This window comes from Salvelinus fontinalis, chromosome 22, assembly GCF_029448725.1.
Source record: "Salvelinus fontinalis isolate EN_2023a chromosome 22, ASM2944872v1, whole genome shotgun sequence".
Classification (NCBI taxonomy): domain Eukaryota; kingdom Metazoa; phylum Chordata; class Actinopteri; order Salmoniformes; family Salmonidae; genus Salvelinus; species Salvelinus fontinalis.
The window spans coordinates 23779261-23796858 of NC_074686.1; the positions used below are offsets into that span (position 1 = coordinate 23779261).

The 17598-nt window shown below is 44.3% G+C and overlaps 1 protein-coding gene across 2 annotated transcripts in view; it reads left to right on the plus strand.

Moving 5' to 3' along the window:
• The window catches only part of LOC129820063 (retinoic acid receptor beta-like), a 240993-nt gene that overhangs the window by 169712 nt on the left and 53683 nt on the right, over positions 1-17598 (plus strand). For both annotated transcript variants that reach the window (XM_055876892.1, XM_055876893.1), the window contains one exon: positions 9044-9185. In XM_055876892.1, the coding sequence (XP_055732867.1) occupies positions 9044-9185 (142 nt within the window). The remainder of the gene's footprint in view (positions 1-9043; positions 9186-17598) is intronic.

Sequence of the window (17598 nt, forward strand, 5' to 3'; positions counted from 1 at the left end):
CCGGAAATTGATCTGATTATGTTAAAGGATGAAGGGATGCCATTTTCTCTTCCTTTTTCCTTTTGAAATCCCTCGTTCCCCTAGTTGAGTTGTTTTGTCTCTTTTGTTAGTGGATTATTATGTGTTACTTCAAGTGTACTTTAAGTCGATTATCTGCCTGTCTGTCTTTGTCTAGGTGTGTGTGTGCGTGCGGGTGTGTGTGTGTGTGCATGCGGGTGTGCGTATGCGTGTGTGTGTGTGTGAGTGAGTGAGTGAGAGAGTGAGTGAGTGAGTGAGTGAGTTAATGAGTGAGTGAGTGAGTGAGTGAGTGAGTGAGTGAGTGAGTGAGTGAGTGAGTGAGTGAGTGAGTGAGTGAGTGAGTGAGTGAGTGAATGAATGAGTGAGTGTGTTGGAAAGTGTGAAGAACAATCTATTGAAATGAAGTGTGTGATTTGATACATACTGGAGTGGAAATGAGGAGTTTCCTTTTCTACTGAGAAGTGAGATTTGATTCTGCAGACTGTATTTCCTTGGTTTATTTGAATAACTTGGTGAATGATTTAGCTGTTGGATTTACATAGGAGTTTTAGATTAGTTCATTGCTTGACAATTCTTTCAACTAAACTGAAATACAAAAAAAACCACAAAGGTAGCTTGTGTAATGCAAAAAAGGAAGAATATTAAGTTATAAGATGAAATGCATGTAACTAGTCATTCAATCACTGTATGCAAATGTCTAAATGTAGTCCTCATCCAAATTCTTTGTACAATTTTCCCTTCACAAATACAGATATAGTGTCTTAATTTGACAGTGTTGCCATAGCAAATTATTCCTGCAGCAGCAGAATTTGAACGTTTAGTCCATAATGTTGCTTCATCGGTGTTTAGGATATTATATAAGCTGGTCAAAAGTAGGCTGCATGAAAAGTGAAATACTGTTAATTTAATCGTGTGTTAATGCAGGTTCTCTGTGAATTTATGTAAATCACGAAGCTCATCTGCATTTCCTGCAGTGCAGGAAAATAATTCTCGGCAACTAAAGATCCTACATCTGTACATTATTCACAACCTCACTACTGTGTTCCTGCGTATATAATGACAGTCTTCCAGCTTACAACTCATCAGGCCTGTTAACATGCATCCTGTGTCTGAAATGTAGTCAGACAGGAGTTGCCTCCGGCCTCTGTCTCTGCCTAGGGAAGATGAGAACACAGCACTACTGTCTGACTGTCAGAGAGTTGGAGAACAGTTCAAAATACACTCCACTATGTTGCTATTCTTGAATATTCCACAATCAATCGCACGCATGCACACACACACAAACACACACACACACACACACATTCACACAAAGGAACCCATTTCCCTGATGTGTCTGTCTACCCCAGCTGGCAGTCATCATAGCTCCAATTCTAATGATAGTCATTACACTCAGAAACAGAGAACATGACCCAGATGAGCCTGCGTGTGTGTATGTGTGTGTGTGTGTGTGTGTGTGTGTGTGTGTGTGTGTGTGTGTGTGTGTGTGTGTGTGTGTGTGTGTGTGTGTGTGTGTGTGTGTGTGTGTCCATGCATGCATGCGTATGCTTTGTGTGTGTGCGTGCGTGTGGTATGTGTGTGTGTCCATGCATGTATGCTTGGTGTGTGTGTGCGTGCGTGTGGTATGTGTATGTGTGTGTGTCCACGCATAAGTATGTATGGTGTGTGTGTGTGTGCGCATGTGTCCATGCACGCGTGCGTATGCTTTGTGTGTGTGTGTATGGTATGTGTGTGTGTGTGTCTTGGTTGGTTCTTCTATCCTTGTGGGGACCTAAAATTCCCATAAGTCCCCACAAGGATAGTAAGGGACATTTCATACATCCCCATGTGGACAAAGGCTAATTTAAGCTTAGTGGTTAGGTTACAATTAGGGTTAGTGTAAGGGGCTAGTGGTTAGGTTGAGGGTTAGGAGTTAAGTATAGGGTTTGGGTTAGGGTTATGGGATGAATTAAATATTTTTTAGGTCCCCACAGAATAGAAGAACATAACGTGTGTGTGTGTGTGTGATTCACTTTGTAGTTGCTTTGCTTAAAAAATAATCATACATTTAAAAAAAAATTGCATATCTGCTTGAAATTTGTTGGCTTAACGTTGGCTTCCATTTAAATCACGCATCAATGACAGATGCACTAAAACAAGCTATGAACACAGATCTCCAGTTATAATTCAAAACAGTACAAGGCTTCATTGAGATGTCAGCCTCTGTCTCCACTGTCCAGCCTGGTTAAGAAGTCTGCTGCTTTTCTTGAATAGGGACGGTCAGCCGATCCTGTATGTACGTCAGAAGCTTAGTGGAGCAGAGTGTTACAATCTGCTGAGAGAGAAGAGAAGACTGAAGATATATGCTGGGTGCCCCCAGGCCAGCGCCAAGACTGGGCCAGAAAGACAAGGGCTGAATAGGAGAGAGAGAGAGAGAGAGAGAGAGAGAGAGAGAGAGAGAGAGAAGGGGGAGGAGGTGAGATAGGTTGGAGAGAGAGAGATAGAAGGGGGGGGTGAGATAGGTTGGAGAGAGAGAGATAGAAAGGGGGGAGGGGAGATAGGTTGGAGAGAGAGAGATAGAAAGGGGGAGGGGAGATAGGGTGGAGAGAGAGAGATAGAAAGGGGGGAGGGGAGATAGGGGGGAGAGAGAGAGATAGAAAGGGGGGAGGGGAGATAGGGTGGAGAGAGAGAGATAGAAAGGGGGGAGGGGAGATAGGGTGGAGAGAGAGAGATAGAAAGGGGGGAGGGGAGATATGGTGGAGAGAGAGAGATAGAAAGGGGGGAGGGGAGATAGGTTGGAGAGAGAGAGATAGAAAGGGGGGAGGGGAGATAGGGTGGAGAGAGAGAGATAGAAAGGGGGGAGGGGAGATAGGGTGGAGAGAGAGATAGAAAGGGGGGAGGGGAGATAGGGTGGAGAGAGAGATAGAAAGGGGGGAGGGAAGATAGGGTGGAGAGAGAGATATAAAGGGGGGAGGGGAGATAGGGTGGAGAGAGAGAGATAGAAAGGGGGGAGGGGAGATAGGGTGGAGAGAGAGATAGGAAGGGGGAGGGGAGATAGGGTGGAGAGATAGATAGAAGGGGAGATAGGGTAGAAAGAGAGAGATAGAAGGGGGAGATGGGGTAGAAAGAGAGAGATAGAAGGGGGGAGGAGGGGAGATAGGGTGGAGAGAGAGAGAAATACAGTGAACATAGCCTTGCTATTGAGAAAGGCCGCCAAAGGAAGACCTGGCTCTGAGGAGAAGACAGGCTATGTGCACACTACACTGCCCACAAAATTAGTTGGAAACTGAGCTGCACTTCCTAACTTCCTCCCCAATGTATGACCATATTAGAGACACATATTTCCCTCAGATTACACAGATCCACAAAGAATTCGAAAACAAACCCGATTTTGATAAACTCCCATATCTACTGGGTGAAATACCAGTGTGCCATCACAGCAGCAAGATTTGTGACCTGTTGCCACAAGAACAGGGCAACCAGTGAAGAACAAACACCATTGTAAATACAACCTATATTTATGTTTATTTATTTTTCCCTTTTGTAGTTAAATTTTTTGCACATCATTACAACACTGTATATAGACATAATATGACATTTGAAATGTATTTCTTATTATTTATTATTTTGTAATGTTTACTGTTCATTTTTATTATTTATTTCACTTTTGTTTATTATCTATTTCACTTGCTTTGGCAATGTAAACATATGTTTCCCATGCAAATAATGCCCCTTAAATTGAAATTGAATTGAAATAGAGAGATAGAGAGAAAGGGGGAAGACGGGAGAGAGGGGGGAGGGAAAGAGAGAGAGAGAGATAGAGGGAGGAAACCTGAAGAATGGGGCCACAATGGGTCATCTGTGGATGGTGTGTGATCTGAAACCCATCGGGGGGCTCTCCTCATTCTCTGCTCCATCCTCTCTATCCAGTCTCCCTCTCTCTTTTTCCATGTTCTCTACCCCTCTGTCTCTCTCTCTCTATCTATTCAGGCCATGCTGGCTGAGTTGCTTCTCGTTTGAAAGGCCTCGACTCACTCACTGTCTTTCTTTCTCCCTCTTTATTTGAGCCTCTCCTGCTGCTGTGGTAGCACACTGGTAATTCACCTAATAGATATGGGAGTCTCTCTCTCTTTATCTCTGCTCTCTCTTCTCTGTCTGTCTGTCTCTCCTATCTTCTCGTTCTCTCTTCTCTCTCTCTTCTCTTCTCTCTTTCTCTCTCTTCTCTCTCTCTCTCTGTCTCTCTCTCTCTCTGTCTGTCTGTCTGTATCTCTCTCTCTCTCTCTCTCTCTCTCTCTCTCTCTCTCTCTCTCTCTCTCTCTCTCTCTCTCTCTCTCTCTCTCTCTCTCTCTCTCTCTCTCTCTCTCTCTCTGTCTGTGTTATCTGCTGAGGTTTCATGATCACCAGGGCAACAAAGCCAGTCTTTGTGCCATGCGGAGCTCCTTTCTTACTCTCTTATTTACTCTGCCTTTTCAATGTCACCCAACCCTGGTCCAGCCCGCTCTGCTCCTCACCTCTCCCATGTTCTACTGAGGAACACAAATCTCACACAATGGTGAACCAAAAACATTATTCTCTCTCATCCTTGCACCTTGTAACACAACTCTGTCCCCCTCACTATCTCTCCATCGGTCCCTTCATCCCTCCCTCCCCCCATCTCTCCTCTCCTCTCCACTCCACTCCACTCCACTCCTCTCTCTCTCTCTCTCTCTCTCTCTCTCTCTCTCTCTCTCTCTCTCTCTCTCTCTCTCTCTCTCTCTCTCTCTCTCTCTCTCTCTTCTCTCTCTCTCTCTCTCTCACCATCTATCACCCGCTCTCCCGCTCTGACCCTCCCCCATCCATCCATCCATCTATCTATGCCTCACTCTCTCTTGCTCCCCCCCTCTCTCTCTGTCTCTCACCTCTCTGGTGAACTGCAGGTGTAAGTAATAGCCAAGGGTAATTGTCCCCCCACCCCCTCTCCTCCTCTCCTCCTCTTCTTTCTGGAACCCCCTAGGGTCTCTGGTGTCCTCTTGGCTTTCCGCCGCAGTGATAAGATGTCCATGCTATTAAGAATGAAAGCTAATCCCTCTCTCTACCTCTCTTCCTCTCTTGTAGTGAATACTCAGGCAGCACAAAACACCTCAGTCACAGGGAAGGGCAGGGGGTGGAAGAGGGGAGGCTGGTAGAGAGAGGGGGGGGGTAAATGAAGAGTGGGAGATGAAGCGAAGGGGTTGAGTTGTGTGGGTAAATAATTGATGTTCGGCACTTTCGTTTTTTAATCTGTAAATGAGACGTCCACTAAGATGCCTCTAGGGTCCTGGACTCAGTGTGTGTTACAGCCTATCAGTGTTAGTGTGTGTGTGTGCGACACCCTATCCCTCCTCCCATTAAGGATAACAAGATGGAGGATAATGATCCGGTTGAGAGAGTGTCTGTCCTGTCTGTCTCCCAGGTGGATCACATCATGTCCCCTGAGTGGTGTCTGCCTGTGTGTGTGTGTGTGTGTGTGTGTGTGTGTGTGTGTGTGTGTGTGTGTGTGTGTGTGTGTGTGTGTGTGTGTGTGTGTGCGTGCGTGCGTGCGTGTGTGCGTGCGTGCGTGCGTGCGTGCGTGCGTGCGTGTCTGAGAGAGACAGAGAGCCTTTAGTCTGTAGAGACCAGACTGGGGTCAGTGTCCACTCCTTTAATGTATTTAGCCACCAGAATTGCCCCCCCCCCCCCCCCCAGCTGGTGTGTGTGTGTGTTAGAGCTGAGCGATATGGAGCTGGGCAAAAAAAAATGTGGATATGGACAAAAATCCATATTGCGATAAATTGACACATTTTTTGCGATAAAGATAAATCAGAGTTAAATTATTTTTAGGGGGAGGTGGGCGATATGGACGAAAAGTGATATCACGATATACTGTATTAGTGTTTTATTAGTTAGAATTGTTCTTCCACTTTAACATTACAGAGTATTGTGTGTAGATTGCTGACAATAAATGACGATTAAATCAACTTTAATCCCACTTTGTAACACAATAAAATGTGGGAAACATCAAGGGGTGTGAATACTCTCTGAAGGCGCTATTCACCAACTGAGGAAGTGGGAACTCAAAACACTTAGCTTCGAATGCTGTGACTCTCCTCTCCTCTCTCTCATGTTCGGTTTATCGTCACCTGCTGGTGGTTAGATAAACACCTTTGTAAAATGCCTTGCTCAAGGCTGTGCTGTGATATCTCATTATGAGTTTCAAACAGACTCAACAAGCATCATAGTGGCTGCTGTGAAATATCACATGGACACCAGTGTCACAGGCCAGCTCTGTACACTGAAATGCAAGAGAGAGATCGAGAGAGAGAGAGAGAGGTAGGTAGAGAGAGACCGATTGGTAGAGAGAGACAGGTAGGTAGAGAAAGAGAGAGAAAAGGGAAGAGAGAGAATGAAGGAGCAAAGGAATCCGTTTGGTAGAGATAGAGAGCGAGGGAGAGAGGAAGAGGAGAGAGAGGGCAGATGTGATGATTAAGTCTGAGTGTGTCAGGGTGTGTGTGTGATTGTGCTTCCCTGGAGGAACGCAGAGATGAAGGTCTCCCAGAGTCATGGCATCTGTTGACTGCTGCTACTAGTGAAGAATCGCTTCACAAAGACTCTGAGGCAGACACACACCGATGCATGCACACACACACACACCGATGGACGCACACACACACACACACACCGATGCACGCTCACACAACACACCCCGCTCCAAGGGCAGCCAGCTGCCTCTAGAGCCTGTTATCCTGGCATGCACGGTCACATGTGTGTGTGTGTGTGTTACCTATCTATTAGAACAGACAGGTCATTTATAAGAATTCTCTCTGCTCAGATCAGGTAGGATGAAGACACACACAAACACAAACATGAAGACGTAGATTAGCCAAGAATAAAGACCTCTATTAAGAAAATGAATAACACCAGTCGAGGGGAGGTGACCCCCAACAGGTCACATGGTGTTGAGATCTTAGACATGATTGGCTAGTTGTTGTGGTTGCCATGGCACCAAGGGGCGGTACCGGTATGTTGACGGATGTTACACACACACACACACAAGCTACAGCGTCAGCCGTTTCAGCCCTGTGTGGGCGCGACCTAATCTGTTACCCATCATGCATCCTGCTCCCCTAATGAAAATACAAGGTCCCATCCGTCACAGGAGCATATGGCAAATAGAAATTGAACCACACACACCTTCTCAGGCAGAGCGAGGGACGCCCAAGAGGGTCTGGATGATGGAGGATCATTGAGAAGGACCCCAGAGCCATAACAAATGAATAACAACTGAAACGTCTTGAAGGAAGCTGCTTGAATTCCTCCTTTTCTCCCTCGGATACCTCTCATCTCTCTCCTCCTGCTTTGACTGTGTTGATAGGCAAATGCTGTGACTTATTGTATGGAAGCAACAGGTACAAAACAGTGACAGCATAGTTATTTTTGGACACACTGTAAACTTAAACCATGTTTTTTTTGGAGGGGGGGGTTCATTCTCCTATTATATTCAATTACACCAGCATTCATATAAAGTCACGCCACTTCACCGAACATCACTTAGCTCGGCTTCACTTAACATTCCATGTTAACATCCTCTAAGACTCTCCCTCTGATTATCTCTCACTCTCACACACGTTGCTCTGATTCACTGTCACTATGTCACTTGGTGCACCCTGAGCTGAATGCAATCAAGCAATATTTCAGTGGAGGCTCCTCAGAGGAGGAAGGGGAGGACCATCCTCCTCAATAATTTTTTTTTGCTAAAACTATACTAAATATAACCAAATCATTTATTAAAACACACTATTTTGCAAAGAACGTCTATAGTAGCCTCAGCAGCACTCTGTAGGGTAGCACCTTGGTGTAGCCGGAGGACAGCTATCTTCCATCCTCCTCTGGGTACATCTACTTCAATTCAAAACCTAGGAGGCTTATGGTTCTCACCCCATTCCATAGACTTATACAGTAATTATACCTAGGAGGCTTATGGTTCTCACCCCATTCCATTGACACACACTGAGTCCAGTAATTATAACTTCCGGAGGACGTCCTCCAGCCTATTAGAGCTCTTTTGCCAGGTCACAGGCGCATTGAAGTCCACAAGCGAAGGGAAGAGGTGAGAGGAGGAGAGCGTGTAGATGCGAGAAGGAATACAACGTGGCTGATATGAAAGTGAACTGTGTTTACACGTGATCAGGGGTGTATTCATTCAACCGATTCTGTTGAAAAACCTTTCTGAAACGGAAGCAAACGGAACAAAATAGGGATAAACATACCTGAATTTGTCCAATAGAAACTTTCGTTTGCAACTGTTGGACTAATAATTACACCCTATATCAGCTAGATTCAGGCAAGAGTGTGCAAGACGCATTGAATGTCACTGTCTGTCTTTAAATATGTCTCGACCTATCTGACCTAAGTTGTAAACTTTCCTTCATAGGCTGTATGAGGTTAGAGAGGTTGTAGCAACCTCATGATGGTTATAGGGAAAATTAGAGTATCATGTAGTAGCCTAAACCTACCAATGTTACATTGAACTGGGTGACTGGAATATGAATGACAGTCATCCAATATGCTGTAATAGAAATAAGGCCAAGCTCATAAACAAAAATCGTCCTCCCTCATATTAAACCGCACCAACTGCCACTGGGCAGTCTTTAATTTACCTTTTATCCGGTGTGAGAAATGTAGACATGACTCATGTAACCTTGTTTAACCAGAAAGACTGATACCTCTCTCTCTCTCTCTCTCTTTCTCTCTCTCTCTTTCTCTCTCTCTCTTTCTCTCTCTCTCTCCACTCTCTCTCTTTCTCTCTCTCCACTCTCTCTCCACTCTCTTTCTCTCTCTATCTCTCTCTCCACTCTCTCTCTCTCTCTTTCTCTCTCTCTCTCTCTCTCTCTCTCTCTCTCTCTCTCTCTCTCTCTCTCTCTCTCTCTCTCTCTCTTTCTCTCTCTCTCTCTCTCTCTCTCTCTCTCTCTCTCTCTCTCTCTCTCTCTCTCTCTCTCTCTCTCTCTCTCTCTCTCTCTCTCTCTCTCTCTCTCTCTACCCCCCCCCTCAGGGTTTTTTCCGTAGATCCATCCAGAAGAACATGGTCTACACGTGTCACCGGGACAAGAACTGCAACATCAACAAGGTGACCAGGAACCGCTGTCAGTACTGCCGGCTCCAGAAGTGCTTTGGCGTGGGCATGTCCAAAGAGTGTGAGTCTCAATCTCACACACACATGCACACGCATATGCGCACACACACACACCATTGTTAGTACTGCCGGCTCCAGAAGTGCTTTTCTATGGGAATGTCCAAAGAGTGTTAATTAGTTTGTCTAAACCCACAAATGAATACCAAACCACACCGCTATGTAAGTTTCCTGGAATAAGAGGGAGCGAGGGACCCCTAGTCTTGATCATAGGTCAAATGCTACACCCACCATCCTTTCCATCCTCTAGTGGATTTAAATACACACAGACACACACACCATCCTATTCATCCTCTAGTGGATTTAAATACACACAGACACACACACCATCCTATTCATCCTCTAGTGGATTTAAATACACACAGATACACACACAGCATCCTATTCATCCTCTAGTGGATTTAAATACACACAGACACACACAGCATCCTATTCATCCTCTAGTGGATTTAAATACACACAGACACACACACCATCCTATTCATCCTCTAGTGGATTTAAATACACACAGACACACACACCATCCTATTCATCCTCTAGTGGATTTAAATACACACAGACACACACACCATCCTATTCATCCTCTAGTGGATTTAAATACACACAGACACACACACCATCCTATTCATCCTCTAGTGGATTTAAATACACACAGACACACACAGCATCCTATTCATCCTCTAGTGGATTTAAATACACACAGACACACACACCATCCTATTCATCCTCTAGTGGATTTAAATACACACAGACACACACAGCATCCTATTCATCCTCTAGTGGATTTAAATACACACAGACACACACACCATCCTATTCATCCTCTAGTGGATTTAAATACACACAGACACACACACCATCCTATTCATCCTCTAGTGGATTTAAATACACACAGACACACACACCATCCTATTCATCCTCTAGTGGATTTAAATACACACAGATACACACACACCATCCTATTCATCCTCTAGTGGATTTAAATACACACAGACACACACAGCATCCTATTCATCCTCTAGTGGATTTAAATACACACAGACACACACACCATCCTATTCATCCTCTAGTGGATTTAAATACACACAGACACACACAGCATCCTATTCATCCTCTAGTGGATTTAAATACACACAGACACACACAGCATCCTATTCATCCTCTAGTGGATTTAAATACACACAGACACACACACCATCCTATTCATCCTCTAGTGGATTTAAATACACACAGACACACACACCATCCTATTCATCCTCTAGTGGATTTAAATACACACAGATACACACACCATCCTATTCATCCTCTAGTGGATTTAAATACACACAGACACACACACCATCCTATTCATCCTCTAGTGGATTTAAATACACACAGACACACACACCATCCTATTCATCCTCTAGTGGATTTAAATACACACAGACACACACCATCCTATTCATCCTCTAGTGGATTTAAATACACACAGACACACACACCATCCTATTCATCCTCTAGTGGATTTAAATACACACAGACACACACACCATCCTATTCATCCTCTAGTGGATTTAAATACACACAGACACACACACCATCCTATTCATCCTCTAGTGGATTTAAATACACACAGACACACACAGCATCCTATTCATCCTCTAGTGGATTTAAATACACACAGACACACACACCATCCTATTCATCCTCTAGTGGATTTAAATACACACAGACACACACAGCATCCTATTCATCCTCTAGTGGATTTAAATACACACAGACACACACAGCATCCTATTCATCCTCTAGTGGATTTAAATACACACAGACACACACACCATCCTATTCATCCTCTAGTGGATTTAAATACACACAGACACACACACCATCCTATTCATCCTCTAGTGGATTTAAATACACACAGACACACACCATCCTATTCATCCTCTAGTGGATTTAAATACACACAGACACACACACCATCCTATTCATCCTCTAGTGGATTTAAATACACACAGACACACACACCATCCTATTCATCCTCTAGTGGATTTAAATACACACAGACACACACACCATCCTATTCATCCTCTAGTGGATTTAAATACACACAGACACACACAGCATCCTATTCATCCTCTAGTGGATTTAAATACACACAGACACACACACCATCCTATTCATCCTCTAGTGGATTTAAATACACACAGACACACACAGCATCCTATTCATCCTCTAGTGGATTTAAATACACACAGACACACACAGCATCCTATTCATCCTCTAGTGGATTTAAATACACACAGACACACACACCATCCTATTCATCCTCTAGTGGATTTAAATACACACAGACACACACACCATCCTATTCATCCTCTAGTGGATTTAAATACACACAGACACACACCATCCTATTCATCCTCTAGTGGATTTAAATACACACAGACACACACACCATCCTATTCATCCTCTAGTGGATTTAAATATACACAGACACACACACCATCCTATTCATCCTCTAGTGGATTTAAATACACACAGACACACACCATCCTATTCATCCTCTAGTGGATTTAAATACACACAGACACACACACCATCCTATTCATCCTCTAGTGGATTTAAATACACACAGACACACACACCATCCTATTCATCCTCTAGTGGATTTAAATACACACAGACACACACACCATCCTATTCATCCTCTAGTGGATTTAAATACACACAGACACACACACACCATCCTATTCATCCTCTAGTGGATTTAAATACACACAGACACACACACACCATCCTATTCATCCTCTAGTGGATTTAAATACACACAGACACACACAGCATCCTATTCATCCTCTAGTGGATTTAAATACACACAGATACACACACAGCATCCTATTCATCCTCTAGTGGATTTAAATACACACAGACACACACCATCCTATTCATCCTCTAGTGGATTTAAATACACACAGACACACACAGCATCCTATTCATCCTCTAGTGGATTTAAATACACACAGACACACACCATCCTATTCATCCTCTAGTGGATTTAAATACACACAGACACACACAGCATCCTATTCATCCTCTAGTGGATTTAAATACACACAGACACACACCATCCTATTCATCCTCTAGTGGATTTAAATACACACAGACACACACAGCATCCTATTCATCCTCTAGTGGATTTAAATACACACAGACACACACACCATCCTATTCATCCTCTAGTGGATTTAAATCCTTCAGCTCTCTGCTCTTGCACTTTTTAACTTTTTAAGTGGATTGCATTTCTCACTTTTAATGATATGGTGTGTATGTGCGTGCGTACGTGCGTGGGTGCGTGTGTATGCGAGTGTGTTGTTGCTAGGCTCAGCAGGGTTATATCCAACATGCTGTATCAGGTGATTAGCGATCCAGCAACAGCAGAACTTTTCTCAAGTCCGTTGAAATTAAAGTAGAACTTGTTTGATTCCTCCATCTTACCTTGATTTCTGACAGAAATCCCCCAGCATCCACACACTGTACCCTTCAAGAGGGTTGATCCTATAGTGTCTGTGCCTGTATGTGTCTGAAGTACAGAACTGGCTGGTGGGACTCTCTCCCAGGAGAAAGATGGATGGATGAGAGGAACTAGTGCAGGTGAATGATAAAGAGATTTCTTTGGTGGTTAAATTCTCAAACACGATCCGCGTACTTCCTACACACTTTAAGGCCCTTTGAAACACATCAGCGTCAGATTTACCCTTGAATACGTTACAATTACAAAGATTCATTCATTCTGAAAGGTGACATTTAAATTGTAATTTGCGATATACATTTTGCAATTCCATCCCATTGAGAAGGGTATCCTTGACGACCTGATTAGAAGACACCTCCACACATAGTACACTATCTCCTTTTTTATTAAATGATCAAAGTATTACAGTTTGACACGAGGACATGAGAACGGTTGCAGGTGTTGCACATGGAAAAGGTAACAGTAACATGATAACCACTGGTCAATCATGCTGTGAAGGTAACAAGTACTCTCTTGTCCAAAAATGGTAAAACCACTGTCCTTGAAATCAACGACTTGATGTGAGTGGCATGCATCATCACCCAACCCACTAAAGAACCGAGTGTGTTCAACCGTTGGAGTGTGTGTGTTTGTATTTGTGTGTGTGTGTGTGTCTTAGCGATCATGTTGCTCCATTCCATTGTCAGCGACGGGAACAGTTTGCATTTCACAGGTTATTGCCGCTTTTTGATTGCATCTGCAGTTCGGGTGCCCGTCCGCTTCACGCTCCATTAGCCCTGAGGGAAAGAAGACATTGCTCTCCTCTTTTGTTTTTTTCTCTCCTCTTTCTCCCCCATACTCACAGAGAAGGTGCTGCCTCTATTCTCCTGTACACCTGGTCTGGCTTCCCCATAGAGATGGTGTATAATGTATATAGTGTTCTATTTAATTCTGTATGTCTCCCCCACTGAGCACAGGAACCATTCCCCTCCTCCGTGTGTTGCTGTGATGAGGTTGTGTACCTTAGCTTACTCCACTCCTGTAGCTGCTAGCTAACCCCAGCAGGTACCTTGTCCTTCCTATAAAGTGTGCTAATGTAGTGTTTACTGGTGTGTTATTGAAGAGGGAGCGAGGTACTGTGGGTTTGTAGCACTTTATTTCACGATACTGCTTCTGTTGGTATTTACATGGTTTTTTAGAGGAACTTCTCTCCTCAGACAGAGGGAACCAGGCTCAGGAGGCCCATGCTTCATCTTTTGCCTTGCAGATACACTTACAGAAAAAAAACGAATGAAAACCACAAAAACACGTTTTCATGTGATCTTATGTGAAGTTAATGTGATAACGTGTGACAACATGGAAACCATGAAAATGCACATGTGAAGTTAATGTGATAACGTGTGACAACATGGAAACCATGAAAATGCACATGTGAAGTTAATGTGATAACGTGTGACAACATGGAAACCATGAAAATGCACATGTGAAGTTAATGTGATAACGTGTGACAACATGGAAACCATGAAAATGCACATGTGAAGTTAATGTGATAACGTGTGACAACATGGAAACCATGAAAATGCACATGTGAAGTTAATGTGATAACGTGTGACAACATGGAAACCATGAAAATGCACATGTGAAGTTAATGTGATAACGTGTGACAACATGGAAACCATGAAAATGCACATGTGAAGTTAATGTGATAACGTGTGACAACATGGAAACCATGAAAATGCACATGTGAAGTTAATGTGATAACATGTGACAACATGGAAACCATGAAAATGCACATGTGAAGTTAATGTGATAACGTGTGACAACATGGAAACCATGAAAATGCACATGTGAAGTTAATGTGATAATGTGTGACAACATGGAAACCATGAAAATGCACATGTGAAGTTAATGTGATAACGTGTGACAACATGGAAACCATGAAAATGCACATGTGAAGTTTTCTAAAAACACGTGTTTTCACATGATTCCACATGAATTTTCATGTGAAATCATGTGATTTTCTGTATGTGATATCATGTGTTTTTTCAGTAAGGGTAACCAGCCCATGTTCAGAGTTCAGGCACAAAGGAGTGTGTGTGGGTTTGTATTTTGTGTGCGGGGTGTATATGTGCGTGCATGCATGCGTGATCTGCGTGGGGCCAGTTAGTGATGTTAGAGAGTATGATATGGAGAAGTCATTTCAGGTCACTGGCCCCTACAGTCACATTTCCCCTGCTTTGGTGTCTGACGTAGAAAGCTGGCTGGCATAGCATCAGCTGTGTTTCTCTGGTGTCTGACGTAGAGAGTTCAGAAAGCTGGCTGGCATAGCATCAGCTGTGTTTCTCTGGTGTCTGACCACACACTATCTCCACTGGGGCATGGTATGAGTTTGTATGTGTGTGTGGAGGGGCATGGTATGAGTTTGTATGTGTGTGTGGAGGGGCATGGTATGAGTTTGTATGTGTGTGTGGAGGGGCATGGTATGAGTTTGTATGTGTGTGTGGAGGGGCATGGTATGAGTTTGTATGTGTGTGTGGAGGGGCATGGTATGAGTTTGTATGTGTGTGTGGAGGGGCATGGTATGAGTTTGTATGTGTGTGTGGAGGGGCATGGTATGAGTTTGTATGTGTGTGTGGAGGGGCATGGTATGAGTTTGTATGTGTGTGTGGAGGGGCATGGTATGAATTTGTATGTGTGTGTGGAGGGGCATGGTATGAGTTTGTATGTGTGTGTGGAGGGGCATGGTATGAGTTTGTATGTGTGAGTGGAGGGGCATGGTATGAGTTTGTATGTGTGTGTGGAGGGGCATGGTATGAGTTTGTATGTGTGTGTGGAGGGGCATGGTATGAGTTTGTATGTGTGTGTGGAGGGGCATGGTATGAGTTTGTATGTGTGTGTGGAGGGGCATGGTATGAGTTTGTATGTGTGTGTGGAGGGGCATGGTATGAGTTTGTATGTGTGTGTGGAGGGGCATGGTATGAGTTTGTATGTGTGTGTGGAGGGGCATGGTATGAGTTTGTATGTGTGTGTGGAGTGGCATGGTGTGAGTTTGTATGTGTGTGTGGAGGGGCATGGTATGAGTTTGTATGTGTGTGTGGAGGGGCATGGTATGAGTTTGTATGTGTGTGTGGAGGGGCATGGTCATATATCACAAGCTCCCAGAGAAGAGAGGGGGAGGTGGCGCGTTGGTTGGTGCGTCCCATGGGTCGAGTATGGGGGGGTGATTAAGGAAGAGAAGGATATTCAAGGTGAGGTGAACACTAGGAGAGAACGCCCCCAGGACAATCAATTACCCAGCATTCCAAACAAATGACCAGGAGCAGATACATCCCAGTGATGCATCAGACAACAGGCCTGGGAAATAGATGGGCTTTTAATAATTCCAGACGGATGGCGGGAGGAGGAGGGAAGGATGGACGGAATACATCTAGTCTATCCTCCATCTCATCATCACCTCCTCCAACTAGAGATATTATTGCTTCTCTTTACTCCCAAATGAAAGACAGAAAAATAATCCCTCATTCTATGAATAAGTATTTTCCTCTTGAATAACTTTTGATTTGATTGACCCTGTAGGTCAGGTGTTATGTAAAGGACTGGGCCTTGGGGGCTCCTTTTAGAAATAACAATGTATTAACATGACAACACTTACTTCTATTGCCAGTTAAAGACACAGACTGTGTTTACACAGGCAGCACAACTCTGATCTTTTTAGTCACTAATTGGTGTTTTGACCAATTAAGTCAGCTCTTTTGTCACTAATTGATTAAAAGATCAGAATTGGGCTGCCTTTGTAAACCAAAAGACACCATAGACTGTAGTCTGTAGTAGAGTGTGTAAAATATGGTGGTGTACACTACGCTCCTGAGGGGCACGGCGGTCTAAGGCACTGCATCTCAGTGTTAGAGGAGTCACTACAGACACCCTGGTTCCATTCCAGGCTGTATCACAGCGGTCTAAGGCACTGCATCTCAGTGTTAGAGGAGTCACTACAGACACCCTGGTTCCATTCCAGGCTGTATCACAGCGGTCTAAACCACTGCATCTCAGTGTTAGAGGAGTCACTACAGACACCCTGGTTCCATTCCAGGCTGTATCACAGCGGTCTAAACCACTGCATCTCAGTGTTAGAGGAGTCACTACAGACACCCTGGTTCCATTCCAGGCTGTATCACAGCGGTCTAAACCACTGCATCTCAGTGTTAGAGGAGCCACTACAGACACCCTGGTTCCATTCCAGGCTGTATCACAGCGGTCTAAACCACTGCATCTCAGTGTTAGAGGAGTCATTACAGACACCCTGGTTCCATTCCAGGCTGTGTCACAGCGGTCTAAGGCACTGCATCTCAGTGTTAGAGGAGCCACTACAGACACCCTGGTTCCATTTCAGGCTGTGTCACAGCGGTCTAAGGCACTGCATCTCAGTGTTAGAGGAGCCACTACAGACACCCTGGTTCCATTCCAGGCTGTATCACAGCGGTCTAAACCACTGCATCTCAGTGTTAGAGGAGTCATTACAGACACCCTGGTTCCATTCCAGGCTGTGTCACAGCGGTCTAAACCACTGCATCTCAGTGTTAGAGGAGTCACTACAGACACCCTGGTTCCATTCCAGGCTGTATCACAGCGGTCTAAGGCACTGCATCTCAGTGTTAGAGGAGTCACTACAGACACCCTGGTTCCATTCCAGGCTGTATCACAGCAGTCTAAACCACTGCATCTCAGTGTTAGAGGAGTCACTACAGACACCCTGGTTCGAATAAAAGTTCAAATAAATGCAGTATGACCCTGTTGGTAATCTAGGGTGGAGTGTGTACTACTATAGTAATCTAGGGTGGAGTGTGTACTACTATAGTAATGTAGGGTGGAGTGTGCACTACTGTGGTATTCTAGGGTGGAGTGTGCACTACTGTGGTATTCTAGGGTG